The 19,144-nt window shown below is 44.8% G+C and overlaps 1 protein-coding gene across 1 annotated transcript in view; it reads right to left on the bottom strand.

Annotated features, from left to right (window-relative positions):
• The window catches only part of MYO9A (myosin IXA), a gene marked incomplete at its 5' end in the record, with an annotated part of 145,301 nt that extends 126,416 nt beyond the window's left edge, over nt 1–18,885 (bottom strand). Inside the window, one exon of the mRNA XM_084268004.1 lies at nt 18,043–18,885. Coding sequence (XP_084124130.1) covers nt 18,043–18,885 — 843 coding nt within the window. The remainder of the gene's footprint in view (nt 1–18,042) is intronic.
• Between the last annotated feature and the right edge of the window lie 259 nt (nt 18,886–19,144).

Raw genomic sequence — 19,144 nt, 5'->3', positions numbered from 1 at the left:
AAGGTGAATGTGACTTCACAGAATTGTTTCAGTTGGAAAATACCTTTAAGACCATCGAGCCCAACCATTAACCCAGCACTGCCAAGGCCAACCACTAAACCATGTCCCTAAGCACCACATCTACATGCCATTTAGATCCCTCCAGGGATGGTAACTCCACCACTGCCCTGGCCAGCCTCTTCCAGTGTTTGACAACCCTCTCAGTGAAGAAATTTTCCCTGATATCCAATCTAAACCTTCCCTGGAACAACTGGAGACCGTTTTCTCCTGTCCTAACATATTACTTAGGAAAAGAGACCAACCACCATCTCACTACACCCATCTTCCAGGCAGTTGTAGAGAGCAATCAGATCTCCCATCGGCCTCCTCCTCTCCACACTAAACCACCCCAGTTCCCTCAGCCACTCCCCATCAGACTTGTTCTCCAGTCCCCTCTCCACTCCGCTGATGTTCCTGGACACATACTTGAGGGGCAGCCTCACCAATGCCCCAAGCAGGGGGACAGTCACTGCCTTGGTCCTGCTGGGCACACTGTTGTTGACACCAGCCAGGATGCTGTTGGCTTTCTTGGCCAGCCAGGCCTGCTGTTCGCTCATGTTCAGGCAGCTGTTGACCAACCCTCAGGTCCACTGAGAAGCTTTCCAGTCACTCTGCCCCTATCCTGTAGCATTGCCTGGGGTTGGTGTGACCCAAGTGCAGGACCTGGCACTCAGCCTTGTTGAACCTCATACCACTGGCCTAAGCCCATTGATCCAGCCTGTCCAGATCCCCCAGTGGACCCTTCCTACCCTCCAGCAGATGAACATTCCCACCCAACTTGGTGTTATCTGCAAAATCATTAAGATTGCACTTGATCCACTTGTCCAGATCATTGATCTGGATATTAAACAGAACTGGGCCCAACACCAAACCAGGGGGACCACCACTTGTGACTGACACCAACTAGGTTTAACTTCACAATGTCTAATTCAAGACATAATGCTATGTTCTCCATAAAGAACACAAGACAAGACAACATTAAGAGTGTAACTTTGAGGTCTTGGATTTCCCTTCAGTTAAGGCACAACTACAGAGATGATGGTTTCTATGATTTAAATCAAACTCAGTAGAGCACATGTACACAAAGGTACCAGTCTTACAGGGGACAGAAAGGTTGGAGGTTCTTAGATCCGGACGAACCTTTCTTCATCACACGTTATCCACTTCTAAAACCTTTACTCCATACATAGTTACCACTGCCAGAGAGCAATTTGTTTTTTTCTCACTATAAACCAACCCATACCTGAACCTGGTGAGACCACTGAGGGGATGATCACTCAAGCAGTCACAGCACAGTCACTGTACAGAGAAAAATGTCTTGGGACATAATTGCTTGGAGCGATCTGTAAAGATTTTATAGGGGCAGAGTGGGAGGATATCTCCTTTAAATAATAAAGAGCGTCACGCTGAATGAAAGGTTAAAGCAAGAAGCTTCCATTTGCAATGATGTGAACTTACTTAGTTTTAAAGCTGCTTATTATTCTCTTTCCTTTTCTCCCTAAAAAAGGATGCATGCAGGGTGCAGCAGAAATTGCCGGAGCACATTTACTTACCTGAATGGGAAAGATGGGGGCTTTAGAAAACCCCAAAGCAAAACACTGTTACTGGTAAAGAAGGCTTTGTTTGCATCTTTATCAGGAGAGCATTAAATGTATTTCTTTATTAACTTTAATCAGCGAGTAAAATACCATGTTAAAAAAAATGAAACTCATGTGAAAACAGTATTTCTTCTAAATAGTTCTGCCTGCAGTTCAGGAGGAGGAGGGACGGAAAAGCAATCTAAAAAAACTCACAAAAAAGGAAAAATACAGAAAGAGAGACCTTTCTTTCTCTTGCTGAGCCTCATCCTCTTGTTTATAACTCCCCAAGAGAACAGCAGCACGATTGTCCTACCTCATGTTGGCCGGAATTCAGCAGGAAGGCTTTGGTCACCCAGCCTCCGGCATCCGATACGTGAGGCTATTACCCTGGTCAACTCCTCTGTTTTTTTTTTTTCTCTGTCATTTCTTCCCTGTCTCACCCCTTGGATGACATCCAGGCGGACAGGATCTACTAAAAATTCATCAGCTGTCTAGTCTGAAGTCACTGTGATAATTACAACCCAGGTAGAAATTGAAACAAGACATGGAAAAAAAAATTGAAATTCAAGTCCCAAGGTATCAGAGACTATATAAAAAATGTTAAAAAAAAGGATTGAATTGGTGCAGAGGAGCCCCAAAATCCAAGTCTGAAGATAAACAGTGGTGAGCATCAGCATCACTATGTGAGGTTTTCATCTGTACTCTGTTCCTAGGGATGTCTAGCATAATATATGGGGGACTGACCCTAATCCCAACCAGATCAAGATCCCAAGCCAGCCCAAAGTGGGTTTGGGATTAACACGGTGTTTTTAGAAACATAGGAAAGAGAAATTTGCTACAAAACCCAAATGTATCAAAGATAAGAATAAAGTAGCTCCATAATTAATTTCAGCAATTGAAAGCAATCTAGCTCAACCCCATCCTTACCCAAAGAAATTGTGCTTCTAAGTAAAACAGAGTGCGAATCCGGGAGTCTGGGGCAAAGTCAAATCCAATGTGGTTTGAATTGAGTCAAGCAAAGGAAACACAGCACAATCAAAGTACAAAACTTCATGGGAAGCTCAAACCTATTTGACTTTTTGAATTTCAAGTTGAAAGCCAGAAACTTAATTAAACTTTCTGGAAAAACAGTAGTGCTTAAGATCTTTCGACATGATAACCATAAGGTGATTTAAAAGTGACAGCCACTAAAGGTCAAAATGCAAACTCACGGCTCCCAGACATCAGTATTTGCTCATAGGATCCTTCACACCTTCAGCTAGCAGGTAAGGCAACCTAGTTCTTCAGATAGCTGCTTCTCCCAGGTACTCTTCTTAATACAGAGAAGAGCTATATATTTTGCTTACTCGTAATTCTATCTTAGCAAAGCTTTTACAGCAAAAACGAAAAACACAGCAAGGGCAGAAGGGCCCAATCTAACGATCTGCAAGAGTTTTGCAGCCTAAATGGAAAAAAAATTAATAAATTACTACATATTCCTCAAGTGCCTGACCACTGGGGTCAATACAGCTCGGAGCAAGACACATGTTCCATTTGCACGCCGTCGAGTCCTTGCGAAGAGCTTATGGACTCCTTTAAAAGCCTGATGATCAATAAAGCACAATTAAAATACACTAAACTGTAGTGGAGGGGGGTAGCTAGTGAGATGGAGATTAAGCAGACGCTGACCCACGCTGCAGCTAAACTTCCAAATCAGCCAAAATGACAATTTGAATCAGATTTATGAGGGGCAGATGTAAAGAGAATAATGTACTTTATTTCAGACTCGTCTATCTTGTGTGTATATAGATTTATTTTAAATCTACGTATTGCAGATCAGTGTTTTCTATTAATATACCTCATATAAAATAAATATACGAGAGGTACAGATAGGTATCCCTATATATCTATTATGGACACCTTTGTTGCAGGCTAACACAGATATTGCTGCGTGCTTGACCCTTGAGTGACCGTGGCTGGTGCCACTAAAACGCGGCTGATCAGACACCTCAGCTCCAAAATTCCCAGTAAACTTCAGCTCACATTATTTATCATTTCAGAGCCTTGTTTGGAAAGAAAAACCCGTGGCACTCTGACCTCGTTAAGCTGTAATTGCATGGTCCATCAGAGGATGCAGCTCCTCGAGCATCCGAATCAGCATCCACGCTGTCGGTAACCCAGGCTGATGAGTTTAATTGAAAACCAGGCAAGCATCAATACGTCAGGTTGGGGTTTTTTTTAAAGCAGCATGTTTTCTCCCGGTTTTATTGAAATTATTTGGCTTTCCTGCAGCAGATGAAAACCAGATGTTCTAGAGAGGGAAGGGTTGCACGAGCCAGAACGAAAAAACTCAAGGCAGCAACAGGCAGGTCGCACCCATTCATTACCCATAAATTTCCCTCCTGCCATAAGGCTATTTATATTACATCCCTATTATTACAAATATTATAATTGTGATGTAATTCTAGAAACCAGTTTTCTCCTTTGCAGCACAAGTAGAAAGCAGCATGCAAGTCGAAAGGCTTCCGTGAAGTTTCTTTGTGCCGTGTAAGCACTTTGGGAAGCTTCGCTCCCATCTTGCAGCATTAATGCCAGTATTATGGGTTGTAATCTCTCCTGAAGGAGCCTGAGTCCGGGATTAATCCAGGCTTGCCGGCTCGGAGATGCCTGCTTGTTATACTGAGAATATTAAGAAAGCAGACAGAGTTTGCCTACATGCTCACAAGGCAATTTAGGAAGTATTGCCGCGTGTCTCGGGGGTAACATTCAACGTGCAGCTCCATCGAGCACACGTGGAGTAGCAAGGCCAAAAGAAGTTACTTAAGCAGCAACTTGACGTGAAAATGGGGAGAAAGAGTAAATCACCAGGGATTTAAGAAGTGTCTGGCCATGCATGTGGGGAGCTATGATGGCAGATGACCTACCTCAGTGAGTTTTTAGGCATTCTACCCCTGCTCCAGCATGGAGTCCCACCCACGGCAGACAGTCTTCCATGAACTTCTCCAATACGAGTCCTTCCCATGGGCTTCAGATCTTCACCAGCTGCCCCAGTGTGGGTTCTTCCATGGGGTGCAGACCTCCAGGCCTGGACTGCTCCAGTCTGGTCCCCCCCAGAGTCACAAGTCCCCTCCAGAAAACGTGCTCCAGCATGGGCCTCTCTCTCCATAGGATTCGGGTCCTGCCAGGAGCTTGTTCCTATGTGGGTCACAGCATCTTCCATTCCCTGCCCCGCTCCAGTGCGGGGCCTCTCCACAAGCTGAGGGTGGACAACCTTCTCCACCCTGGTCTTCAACACAGGCTGCAGGGGAATCTCTCTCTGGCACCTGGAGCACATCCAGCCCTTCCTTATGCTCTGACCTGTGGGATGCAGAGTTTCTCACATCTTCTCACTCCCTTTGCTGATAGCAAAAAACTTGCTTCTGTTTTTCTTTTTCCTCCTTAACTGTTCCCCCAGAGCTGCTGACACCATCACTGATGGGCTCATCGTTGGTCAGCAGCAGGTCTGTCCTTGACTCAGCTGGCATTGGCTCTGTGGGACCCAGGGGAAGCTTCTGGCAGCTTCGTGCAGAAGCCACCCTGCAGCCCTCACCACAACCAAAACCTTGCCATGCAAACCCACATTTTCACAAGTAAGGAAAGATCCTTGAAGGTCTATGCTCTTGCAACATTACTTTCCCACCCCATCCTGTTTAACACTCATCTAAAAGCACACTTCGGTCAGCAATTAAGAGAGGATTCAGAGCAGAGGGGCAGGTTAGTCTGTGCAAGGGGGGAAAAAACCCTGAGCCTCACTGTGCTCTAACTGCTACCCAAAACAATCACTGCTCAAAGTAGGGTCATGAACAGGCAATCAACAGCTCTGCTCCAAGGATCACGCTGTGAATGATGATGGATCATCATCCCTGTAGCTATCAGCTGCTGTTTCAGGGGATTCACCAAAATATTTCACTTACCCAGCAGGGCTATGCTGTTCCATAGCAAAAAAAAAAAAAAAAAAAAAAAGGTTTACTCGTATGACCACAAGGGTTCTTCTGAAGCTTGAGAAGTTTAATTAACAGTTTTTAGAAGGAGGATGTTCAGCTGCACGGAGTTTGACTTAATTATTTTAGATTTCTACTTGACACTTGTAATGCAGATTTTTTTTGTGGCTATATAACATTATATTATTGTATTCTTATAGTAGGTATTATAATATATATTATTGTGGGCTTCTACACACTATGTGCAATGCAGATTTGTGTGTGTCTATTATTATATTTTACATATTATTAGTGGAGATGTAATTATATATATTATTTTGGACTTCTATATGACACCTGCAACACAGATTTGCAAGTTTTGGGAGATTATCATAGAATCATAGAATGGTTTCAGTTGGAAAAGACCTTCAAGGTCATTGACTCCAAACATCTAGCCAGCCCTACTAGGTCCAACATCAGGCCATGTCACCAAGCACAATACCTACTCTTCTTTTAAACCCCTCCAATGACTGCGACTCACCCACCTCCCTGGGCAGCTCCAACACAAATGCTCCACCAAGCTAAGACTGGACCTGTCAATATGTCTATGGGAACTCCAAGCTCTGCTGGAGCTAAATTCAGCTTCCCTCCAGGGCTACCCAGGTATTATTGCTTTTCCTGATGGTGTGGATCTGCTGACTGCGGTCTGCAGAAATGCAGCCATGTTCGGTGACCGACGCAGCCATCAGAGATTCCATAATTCACCTCTTTAAAATGAAACAAGCAGTAAATCAAAGATCTACAGCAGATGCCATAACACAGCACACCAACATCATCAACATGGCTTTTCAGTCACCCTGGATATTCCCTGGGATATTCAAGGCTGGTTTGGGGGGGGTGATATGGCCACCCAATGTGAAGGTGGCCACACACAGCACCTCGAGACAAGGGTTAAAATGACACCGGGGGACAAAGACACACGTGGACTTTGCGTTTCATTTGAATCTCCCCAGCTCTGGGCAAAAGCCTGAACAACATAGCAGCTCACATCACAATTTCAGTCTCACCCTTGGGCAACAGCTTCTGCCTCCACCAGCCAAGCTGGAGCTCAATGCTCAACAGCGGAGCAGAAACCAAGCTGTGGAGCAAAGAAAGCTGTGTGCATAAGCACAAAGAGCTGCAAAGTGCCACCTCTGTTACACTGTTATTGCATTATTATTATTGTAGATCCTGGGTTAGAGATACAGGTTTACTTTGGACTTCCACACAACACCTGCAACGCAGATTTGCCTGTATATTATAACAATAATATGATACTATACAGTAGATGTTACGGTATAGATTCTATTGGCAACACAGACTGATGGGTGTACACACGCACAGAAACTCCCAACACTTCCAACCCCCCATCGTGTGTTTTCTCCCTATTTGGAGAAATTCAATTCAAAGCATTTCCTCATTATGATTTTCCCTGGACAGCGCATCCCGCTGCATGGCAGGTCGGCTCTGCCCCACTCCGCGGCAGCGCGGTGCCTGCGGTGACGACCGCTCCTCTGCTCGCCGCCGCCATCGCCGTGCCTGCAATTAGCGGCGAGGCTTTCTGCAAGGTGACTGAGCGCATTCATCCGCTCCTGATTAATGGCTCCAGGGGAAAAAAAAACCCCAACAGAAAACAAACCAGCGCTGCAGAGAGGAGCGATCCGAAACACAAACACCAAAACAAAACAGAACAAACTACAAGAGAAATTTAAAACATAAATTGGTTGGGTTTGGCAGCGTGCTGGGATTAGATCACCGTGAATCCCAGCTTAAATAAAGCTCAAACATGAATTTCCTGACTAAGGTAAAAAACTCTGGCTCAAATTTACGAACTGTTGGCAAGGTTACCTCTATCCCAGAGGCCTCCAAATACCAAGAAAACTCTGGCCCAGAAACGCAGAGTTCAGCCTGATAATTCAAATGCATTCCTCTGAGCATCGCCGCTCCTCAGCCGTAGCCTAGGCAATAAAGAAATAAACTCCAATACGTCCAACTTAACATTTCTGGAGCCCTAGAAGTGCATTTCTAAAGCCTGTAAAGTTTATTTTCGATAAAGAAATAGATGTAAGCCTTGTAGAGAAGGTTGTTTCAAGGAGACAACCCCAAACCTTTCCCAGCTCTGTCAGATACTGTCCACTCCACCTAGATTTCACGAACAAAAACAACCCTGTGGATTTTTCCACTCTTCAGGACAATCTTCTGGATCTCCTTAATTAAGGGATAATTCAATTTCACAGTGATGTTTGCATGCCGTAAGAAGAAAACCCCGCCTGAACCCGACAATTTCCCATCGGAGACTCAGCATTATCCCTTAACGTCTCCCAGATGGTATTTAAATTTTTACAAATTCACAGAAAAAAGTGATTCTTAAAAAAAAAAACCCAAAACAAACCCAAAAGATTTCACATTCTTAATATCTGCTTGGTCTTTTTTCCTTTCCCCTTTTTCTTCTCTTTTTGTTTCTTCTCCAAGCACGTCAGATGCTTTGCTGAAGTCTGGAAACATTAGATCTGCTCTGCTTTGGAAAGCTCTCGAGCAGCAAATACTTGGGATACGGCTCCCACCCTGACCCGCCACGCCACATCAAACCTTTGCTCCCCAAACCTACCGTTTCTCCCAAATATTTCCAATTTCCTCACTGATAAAAGCAGAGTCAAGTTTTAACATTTTTTCCCCTTATCTTGGACACGGGAGTTGCTATCCACGCGCTTTCTTTCTGCTTTGGCAGCGCTCACATGGATCCTTGTCCAAGATTTTTCGCCCGATTTAAAAACCGTAAGTAAATCTGCCTATTTTGGGACAATCAGTAAATCTTTTGATTCCTACCACAAAGTTGCTGCATAGGAACCCCGTTTCTCTGTTCTCATTCCCTTCTATCAAACATGAAGACAAGACAGATCTGGAAAAATTCACATATTTCACTGCATTATGACCAAAAATTGTTGAACTATCTTTCTTTTCCCTCTCAAGATTCATAGTTACTTAATGTGTGGCATTTCTTGATGTATTTTCATAGGAACCACCACATTTATACCCTGCTACCAGTCTGCCCATAACAACATGAACTGGCCCACATTGTATTAACTGTCTTGTTAAACACCAAAAAATTAAATATATCCAGTAATGCTTAAAATAAGAATTCATCACAATTACTCAGATCCTTATTTCTCCTATAGTGGGTTATATGGCCTCCTGCTGCCTTTTATAATGGATATAATTTGCTTTTGTGACTGTAAGTAATGGCCAACCATCCCAATTTGTCTTGTGCTGTGCTGAATTTTGAACTATTTTGAGTCTTAAACAATATTGTCCCATCTTTTTATGCATTCTGGCTTTATTTACAGGCGCTGGTGGGGCTAGGGCTCTTGAAAATGGAAATAGATCTTTTAAAAAATGCTCTGCTTTTACAACAAGGAAGATTAAACAGCTCATTTCATATCCAGGCGGCTTTGCTGTGGCTGAGAAGCACCGGCATAGGCAGACAACAGCTAAATCATGTAGACAATGTTCATTTTACCCGTCACGTCGTTAAGACCTACCAAATACTTCAGCCTTCACCTAGCAGTAAGGTGCAGTTTTATGAAAAACCTTACTGGGTTAGCAGTATGTTGTAGAGCCACCCAGATGTAAGCTACAAAGAAAGTGGTATGCTGCTGTTCCTACTGTGAAGGCTGGAACAAAGACAATTTGTGGTAGTCATCACAAGCTTCATTAAGTCAAGCTGATCCCTCAAAAAACCCACCATCCAGATTTATTAGACAGAGATTGCCACCAGTTTAGGAGATCCTTGAGCTACTAATGACAAAGCAGTGAGACTGGCAGAGAAGCCTCACCTTGACCAGTGTCCTGTAGGGATGGGATGAAGGATGAGGTGGCGCCTTTATCTGGTTGAGCATGGCCATCCTTGTGAGCAAAGAAGCAGGACCTCGCTCTCTCCAAAAACTGAGGTGGTGCTAACCTACACCACGAAGCTTCCCAGGAGCAAGTGGTGATGCACAGAGGGCACTGACCAACAGTGACAGAAAGCTTTGTTAATTTGTTGCTCCTGCTGATACAAAACGAACATAATCTTTTTAAAAAAAATATGTTTTGTATGTCCTAAAATAAACCATCTGCAAAACACCTCCACTGTTTTAGACTCAACAGTAACTCTTAAGATTCAGCCTGTCCTTTCATCTTCTCCTTCGCAGCCTTTGCCCGTAAAAAGTCCAAATCCCCAATCACTGTGACAAAGCCAGAGGCTCAACCGTCTGGCACGACGTTTATCCCTCATCCATCTTAATTAAACGAGTAAAAGCGAGTCGTGATCAGCTGCCCCAGCTAAGGTGGATCCCTTCCACAAACACAGGAAACAACCATGTTATCTGCCTCCCCCAAAATGCTGTCACGAGCTTCAGGAGACTTGTGCAGCCGCTGTCTACGCTTCGCTACTGCCTTACTTTTTAAAATTGATTTCTGTTGAATTGGGCAAAGCTACTTGAGCAAAGCAGGAGGCACTTGGTTAAGCTTCTTTATCTTGCAGACATTAGGACCACAAAGAAAGCGTAATCTTCTCCAAGCTGTGGAAGAAACAGGCAACACCGCTCACCCCAGTAGCTCTTGGGTTTAGACACAGTTGCTGACACAGACCAAAACAATGACTACTATTCACAGCAAAGCTCAATCTCTACCTGCAGTCATCAACGAAGGCATTGACTTCTCTCTTCCTATAGGAAGTATATGGGGAAACAAGGCATACACATCACATGGCTGCTGTGCTGCAGTTGGCACAAGAGGTCTTCAAAGGGAACCACTTGACCCACCCTCTACATCTGCCTCAGTTTCTATGCTCCAAAGCTGCTGGGATTCAAACTGCATTCTTGCTGTAGGTCACTGAGGCCTTCTGCTGCAGGACCAGACAGGAGCTCATCTGCAGTACGAGCAGGCTCAGCACCAGCTGCTTCCCTCCACACAACTGCTTGCTAAAGGGTATATATAGGGTGCATATACACATACACATATATACACACCTTAACTTGCATCCTAGGGCAGCTAGGTACTTCGGTACCTTCACAAATACAATGCTTGCAGACCTGTCCGGGCTCATACAAAAAAGCAAAGTAAAGAAGAGGCAAGAGCAAGCGCCAGCCAAGTGCCTCGACTCCAGCAGTAACCCTCTTTCTTTAGGTTTATAGACATCAACGATCACCATCCTGGGTTTGGATGGGACAGAGCTCTTTTTTTTGTGCAGAAAGCTGTGTTGATAATGCAGAGAAGTTTTCGGGAAGTGGGTAAGGAATTCCTTCACTTGCTTTGCCAATTAAACTGTCTGTCACAACCCACTCAGTCTTCTCACTTTTATTTTTCCAATTCTCTCCCCATCCCACCGTTAGAGGAGCGAGCAGCTGTGTGGGGCTGGGGTCAAACCACCAGAGATATTAAAGGGAGAAAAACAACCCATAACTAACAGCATTTTCTCTCCCCACTGTATAAAATTAGTGACAGTAACAACTCGTGTGCTATCAATAGCAATTTCTGTGTTATTTATACGATGGAAAGGCCTCTCACATTTGAAGGCACCAAGAAGAGTCAGAAAATCTTATTTGCTGCCTTGGGAAACAATTTGTTGGAACTCATGGAGCTCAGTAAGACCAGCACCTTGGCTGCAGAGCAGATGAGAGGAGAGAGAGGATGTTGCTTCAGGCAGCCAACCGAAGAAACGCTCTCGCCAGCAATGCTTAGTGTACAGCACTCAGGTTTTGTGCCTGGAAAAGCCATGGGGACAGCAGAAACCGTTAAAAAGCCAAAATTTGTCAACTGCTACCACTGGAGCCAAGTGTAGTCCCTGTCCTACAAAGGCTCCTTGTTCTCCGGCTCTTCTGTTCGCCACCACGGGTGACCAAGCTGCAGCACATCACCTCTCTGGCATCCACCCAGCACCCAAGCCCAGCGTGTAAAATCCAATACAGGTTACCCAGCCAGGGAAAAAACAAGTCAAAAGGGTCTCAGGAAATAGCCCTAAACCCAAAAATCTGTGTTTCGACTGGGAAAAGGGAGACAGGGGATACAAAATCCCTCACTCTGTGAGTAGCAAAACACGGTGCCCTGTTAGCTATGAGCAGTAGGGATAAAAAAAATCTGTGCCCTGGTTATTAAGCCCTCGTGGAAGCCTTACCGGACAGGCGCAGCACGATCTTTGATCAAAGCCATTAACAGGCTGCTACAGCATCCTTCTACTATTTGATAAACATGTAAAGCAAAAGGTGAAGCAAAAAGCTTTCAGGAAAGAGTCTTTCCTTCATGCCATAGAAAACATGCCCTTTGATATCTGAGTTAAAAACACCCAAGCTCAATCCAACACCAAATAACAGATAGGCTGGTGCAGTAAGTCAGTGGGAGATTAAAAAACAAATGGTATTAAATCAATCGTTCTCTAATACCACACAAAACTGAGCATCATCTGGGCTACTGGCTACATGCAAGCATGAGCACACAATCACTGCTCGAGTCAACCTTGGGATTATATTGTAAAGATACAGAGGTATCTATAAATATCTATAAAATCGAGATATCCAGATACACGGGGGGGGGCATAAAGGCTGGCTGGCTCAAGATCCAGGTGTCTATTAAAGCTAGATACAGATCAATAGAAGAAAAACTGAAATCCTAAAAGATGGGTGAAAAAACTAAAGAAAAGGGAAAAAATAAAATTGGGAGGGTATGAGAGAGAACGAATGGCAGAACAAAACACACACGCACCCCAGCTCCCCAAAAGATGTGGCCTAGGAGAGAGGAGGAAAAAGATGGGATGCTTGGACATGTTGGTTCAATTAAACATTCCCCGTGAGGGGAAATGTTCCCCTCCATCCAGCAAAGGCAGGGCTGTCATTAGCATTTTCCTCCTAGAAATAAAATAGCTGCTAATTCCTATGGGTGGAGGAAAAAGGCAGCTTGGCATAACCCCACTCGAAGAACTAATCCATTTTCCTGTAATCATCTTGGGTCAGAAATAAAGATTTTTTGCCATAATAAGCCAGACTTTAGGGTAACATAACATTTGAAGACAGCAAATAATTAAAACCAGTGGTAATATTGAGCTCAGCCACTGATAGAGCCAATCTGGATATTGTGAGCAGCCTCTGAAGTAAAAAGACCGAAGAATTCAGCATCCGAGGAACTGATGAACAAGACACTGTTTGATACAGAGCCTGAAACTGTAAAATATCCCCGGCTGAAGAATAACAGCATTTTGAAAGCGCTGGTGAAAAGCATTCGGTGCATGAGCCTTGCTGTATGAGCCCTTTGTGTCGCTGCTGCCGGCGGAGGCCTGCACAAATTCTTCCCACATTAGGCATCATCTGTATAATCTCTGTGCGCTGCTCCCTCGCTAACCTTGCCTGGGCGCTGGGGAGGGAAGAAGGCAAAGCGAAATAAAACCAGAAAATCATCCTGGTTGTTGCACTGAACACCGACCCCGACCTCAGGCCACGGAGGAGATCAATAATAATTGTTTATATTATTGGTTGAAACGACCAAAGGCGAGTAATGAGCTCAATAGCAAACTGCTGCCTCTCTCCTTCACATAAATCCAGTCTTCGGCTATAAAAACCCTCCAGAGACATGAGACACAACCTAAGGACTTAAACACCAGGGGATTGGAAACTGAATTTCCCCAATGAGATCAGAAGTCCTTTTACTTGAAGTGCATTTTAACGAAATTTGTTTACCTCCCATTAACTAGATGAACATCCTCAACGTATACCTCCCATGAACACTGTTCCAAGTAAAAATACAGAGATGCTCGACTCGAAAAAGTCTATTCCCACAGGCAAATAATCACACCATCATTTGCTCTGTGAAAAGAGCATCCCCCTTCCCCTGGCTACACTCCACAGGAATTAGCAGAGGGGAAACTGCCAGCAGAGCTGGATCCTGCCAGGCTGAGAGACTTGGGCTGGTTCAGCCTGGAAAAGAGAAGGCTCTGGGGAGACCTAATTGCAGCCTACCAACACTTAAAGGGGTCCTACTGGCAAGTGGGAGAGGGGCTGGTCACCAGGGAGTGCAGGGACAGGACAAGGGGCCATGGCTTCAAGCTGAAAGAGGACAGGTTTGGATTAGACATTAGGAAGAAATTCTTTACTGTGAGGGTGGTGAGGCCCTGGCACAGGGTGCCCAGAGAGGCTGGGGAAGCCCCTGGATCCCTGGAGGTGTTCAAGGCCAGGTTAGATGGGGCTTTGGGCAGCCACGTCTAGTGAGGGTGTCCCTGCCCATAGCAGGGGGTTGGGACTATATGAGCTTTGAGGTCCCTTCCAACCCAAAGCATCCTGTGATTCTACCTGGGATCACTACAGGTTATGCTTGGGAGCAGCAGTGGAGGACACTCATACATTTACCTTCAGCATCTCCACACTGGCACATGCCACTCACCCATACTGAAAGCCCAGGCCCTGCCTGATTCTTCGAGTTAACTGATAAAATTTTTTCAATTATTTTTATTTTTTTTAACTCCACTCAATAGCTCTTTGTTGAGCTCTGGAAACATTCAGCAGCATCCACTGAAATTCTGGCAGCGTGGTGTTGTTCTCACTTGCACCTAACAGCAGCCAGCTGCTGCAAGAGCTCCACTCCGTCGGCAAGCAGCTGTACATTGCCACGGCACAGCCCCATGAAAGAAACCTCGGGAACTTGAGGCTGCTGCTCGCATTTTCCTCTAACAAGCCAACAATCAGGATTAAAACTAATAATTATAATAATGATAATAAAGAAAAATATCAGCTTTTCGACTTGTAGACCTTCAAAGTGAAGCTGTAACTTCCACACACACATCGTGCAGCAAATTAAAGCACAACTGCAGTTGGTGCTCCAAAGGTTTCCATGCAAACCAGCGCCGATGGGGAATGCAAACAGCACGGCCATCGCTACGAAAGCCAAGCTGCAATCTGTTTTTCCCCCAAAGCAATTCAAGCTATCACCTCTTTTTCTTTTCCCCCACTCCCCCCCCAGCACAGATATTGCAGATGCACATCAGCTATGAAGGACAGCGACAGCTACCCTCTGCCTCTGATCCACTTCTGGCACAGAAACGTTGCTTTTTGCTGTTTTATTTTTCTAAGCAATTGAGAAATCCCAGGGGGATGTTTGAAGACACACGTAAACAGCTGCTTAGAAAACATGTCTGGGTTTCGCAGCTGCTGGCGCAGTGCTTCTTGTGACAGACGTCGAGAAAGATACGGGTGAGAAGATGATCCCATGCAGGCTCCCTTAGATCTGAGTTCACCTGATACCAGACTGGGGACACAGAGAAATTTGCTGCTTCTGGATTTTTTTGCTTAGAACTAAAAGAAAAATGACTCACCACAAAAAAAAACCCACCATGATGTAATAAATTAACTTCCATTGGAACCTTTCCAGGAAAGCTGAAGCAGGGTTTATGCTTCGCTTCACACTGAAGGGAGGAAGATGCTCATGTGCTGCATCATGCACCACCGGCCCAGGGTAACGATGGACACAGGGATTACGGGCATGTCAACGTGCCCTCTAAAGATCTAAGATTTCCAACTCTAAAGTTCATCTGGATGTTTCTAGCTAATCTAATCAGAAAGAAAACCAGGTCTCAAAACACTGTCCTATGTTCCCATGGACAAGTTACCTCTCTATCAGGTAAAAGCCCAGGCTAAACCACAGCTCTCCAGGGAGACCCCCTAACTGGATCACAGAACGGGTTGGGAGGGACCTTCAAAGGCCATGTTCCTCCTATTCCCCTCTCCGAAAAAGAAGAGCCATTTTGAAGTGAAGTGCTTCCCTGACCAGCACCCTTTCTTGATGCTGTCTTAAATAATATCAAGGTTGGTATCTCAATGAAAAAGAAAACCACATATGTGGCAGCAAAGTTACACTGCTCAGGTCCTTGACGGAGCATCAAGCTGAGCAGAACCAAGTCTTCATCTCAAGTATTGCACGCAGTCTATCCGGAACGGAATTGGATTGCAGCACGTGCAACTCTTGCTCTGATGGCTATGTAAATTAATTGGATTTGATAAGTTCGGTCTTGAAACCAAATAACCAGAGGGCAAAACTTTGGTAAGCTCAGCTCTACAAATCCCCTGTGGAAAAAGCCATTTTCTACTGGGAAAAGCGTGCTTTGTAAGAGAATGGAGGAAAATGCAAGAAAAAGGTCATGAAAATCATCTTTATAAACCAATTAGAATCCTGTTGTTAGGAAAAAAAAATAAAACTGGTATTTTAAGTATTACCATTTTAAGCAATATATAAATATTTTCCAATATCGTTTATGACCAACTGAAAAAGGGGCATTGCAACCGCTCCAAGGAGAATAAAAAGCTTCCCTATCAACTCCTGTTGTTGTATAAATAAAATCAACAGGACTCAGGTCAAATCCGCTTTAAAATGACACACTCTGCCTCGGTCCCACCCCTCTATCTGCAGTCACTGCAACACACAAGGACCGGATGATATCACCAGGTTTAGATGGCAATAACAGCTTGCCTGCAGAGCTGTCCCCAAAAGCACTCACAGGAGTCTTGCACAAGAAATCACAAACAATAGCCGAAGGCTATTCAAAAGAAGGTAAATTAGGAAAACAGCGAAGCTTTGGAGCGGGGTGGAGGGGGAAATAAGAGGAAAAAAAATTAATAAATCTTAACTGTGCTCTGCTTCCGCCCCAGGCGTGCGAGCGCAACTGCGGAGGTGTTCTCAGGGACAGGCAGTTCGGTAGCTCGTGCTACCAAAACTCATTTGCAAGGAGGGACAGAAAGAGAGATTCCCAATCCAACCCTATTAGAAACGTGGTTTTGGTTTTTGTTTTTTTTTTTTTGCTGCACCCTGTTCCCTGAATCAGAAGTGGCAGCAGGAAGAGGGATGGTGCTGCCTCCCAAAAGATAACCTTGAGCTGAAGATAATTTAGTTTTAAATAAGCGGAGAGAAAACAAGGGGATTCAGAGATGATGTCAGGAGGAGGGAAGAATGAGAAGAAAAGAGGGGGAAAATAAAACCACGACAGAAATTTGACATCTAAGGTTATGGAGAAGCAAGAAGTGGGTTTCAACAGCGAATGCAAGGAATCAAAAGGTCAAATCTGCAAATGGGTGGCAGGGTAACACAACCCTTATCATCAAATCTTCCCTGAAGATCCGTTTTTTAGGAAATATTAGGAAGGGGAGGAAAAGCAGAAGTCTGCACATCTTATCTTTAAGCCTCTGTGATTTGTGACACTCTGGGAGTGGCAGAGCAGAAAAAATTCTGGATTACCCTCACTTTCTCCAACAGGCCCGGAGGCAGCTCGGGAAGTAGGACAGCAGCCATCCAGCTGGCAGAGTGAAGGAATTCCAACTTCTGCTCCAAAAGCAGTAGTAGTAATGGATACGAATCCTTTTTGGGTTTGAGTTTTTTTATGGTTAAAAACAGCTGCAGATCTTGCAAAAGGAAAGCAAAGAGGCTTAGTGCTTCCCTCCCCTGTACCCAACCCCAACACACGCCGGGAAGAAGTGGCCATCAGCAAAGCAGAATTCCTGGCTAGCTCTCCAAGAGCTGAGCAAGTAGACTTCAACTTCAGATCCTGAAACATGGGGGTACCAACAAGCACCCTGACCATCAGGGATCTCCTGAAATTACTTGCACCCTGCTTAGTAAGGGCAGAGACGGAAAAGAATAGCAAAGCTCTATTTTTGTTGCCTCTGGACACAAGCTCATTTGATGATAAGCAGTGGTTATAAATCTGGATTTGGAGGTGAGGGGGAAAAAATCCCCACCCAAAAAATTGAGCCTCTACCAGGTAAAACTGACAGGTCCAAGGAAAACCATTTCCAAGAGTTACAGCAAATTAATTAATGACTGCTCCTATCTCTCTTCATAGTTTGATATCTGGGAAGTTAATGGTGCAATTCATCTAATCTCCTTTCCTCCCCTGAAAAAGTCCTCATAAAGTCACTAATTGCACCGGCTAATCTAGTAGCCGATTAGATAACGAAGCATTGACCACAAACGTTACCTTTGACTATTCCCCAAGCTCAGTGACGTTGAGGATGCAGAAACAGCTGCAACACACCACCACCAGTACACTACACACAAGTAGAATTTAAGAAAGGCTTTTTCACTTCAGTTTTCAAGCCTAAAAGTCACTGAGATATACCAATATTAAATAATACTCAAATGAAAACACAGCTTTCCTGATTGTATTAGCAAGACGTTTGCTCAACTTTCATCTTCCCCTCTTTTTTTTGAGGCAGGTATTATTCCATAGGCAAAACCACAACCTGCTCTCATTGCTAACACAATGTACCTTTGTTATCTATCAGTGTTTACCAGATAACCCCAAACCAGTGTCATAATAAACGCCACAATCACTTGGGGTGGTTTGGGGGTTGTGTTGGGTTTGGGGGGGGGGGAGGGGTTGGGTTTGTTATTTACACCATTTAAACGTTTCCACGCTACTATCACCTTCATCTTACCTCAAGCACTGGTCCAGCTCCAAGAATAATCTGTTCTACTCCACTGGCAAATCCCTTCTGGCTGAGGGCAGTGAGGTGATGAATCAGAAAGTTGGTGCTCTGTGTCTTTCCCGACCCGCTCTCTCCCGAAATCACAATGCACTGGTTCTTCCTCTGCTGAAGCATGGCATGGTAAGCCACATCTGCCACAGCATAAATATGGGGCTCCAGCTTTCCCAGCTGATGGTTATCATACATCTTGACATACTTGGGGTTATAAATAGGTAGAAACTTGAATGGATTAATAACGATGAGAATGCTGCCTACATAGGTGTAGATTTTTTCTTGCTTGAAGCGGTTTCTGAGATTCTCCAAGAGCGTTTTCTCATTCAAGTCCGGCAGGCTGCACAAGTCATTGTAGTCCTTCTGCTGTGGCTGGGGAAGGAAGCCACGCTCCACCATCCTGCGACGCTCCTCCGTCACCCGCAGCCAGGACTGGAGGCTCCCATAGTGTATGGACCCATCCAGGTTCTTCTCCCGCAGGAGGAAACGATAATCCTCGCCGCTGATGCGGTTCTCCAGGGCCATGCGAGGCCACAGCATCATGCGCTGGACCGGGCAGTCCGTGGGGTTGAGGATCCATTCCTCCCCACCAAACTCCTTCACTTCGGCAAGGACGTAACATTTTGTCTTCTCCAGCTGAAGTTTATTAATGAGCGAGTCGATCACCTCGGCGGCAGTGGAAGTTTTCCGGGCAGTGATGGGGCAGTAGATAGTCCCTTCTGCAATGCTCCCAGGGTATATGTGCAGCGTGTACTCGCTATCCTCAAAGCGTCGTCTTCCTCCAACATCATTTACACTCATATTGGATCCTTTCCCATCAGTACCTGCGCTGCATAGTCAGGACCGTCCTGTATCTTGTCAGGTCATCATGTTAGCAATGCTAAAAACAACAAAACAGAACAACACAAAAACAGGTTACGTGATTTGTCTCAACAGAGCTCCTTGAGAAACAGTTCAAGTGCACCATGGAGGAACTCAAGTGATGAGACTGGTCACCTTAAAGAAAGCAAATGATGATGGCTCAACCCGCACCTGGGAAAAGAGCACGGTTTTCATACCC

This window comes from Gallinula chloropus, assembly GCF_964237585.1.
Source record: "Gallinula chloropus genome assembly, chromosome: 9".
Taxonomy (NCBI): domain Eukaryota; kingdom Metazoa; phylum Chordata; class Aves; order Gruiformes; family Rallidae; genus Gallinula; species Gallinula chloropus.
Note: the sequence above shows the minus strand (reverse complement) of the source record. Positions and strands in the feature narration are given on the sequence as shown.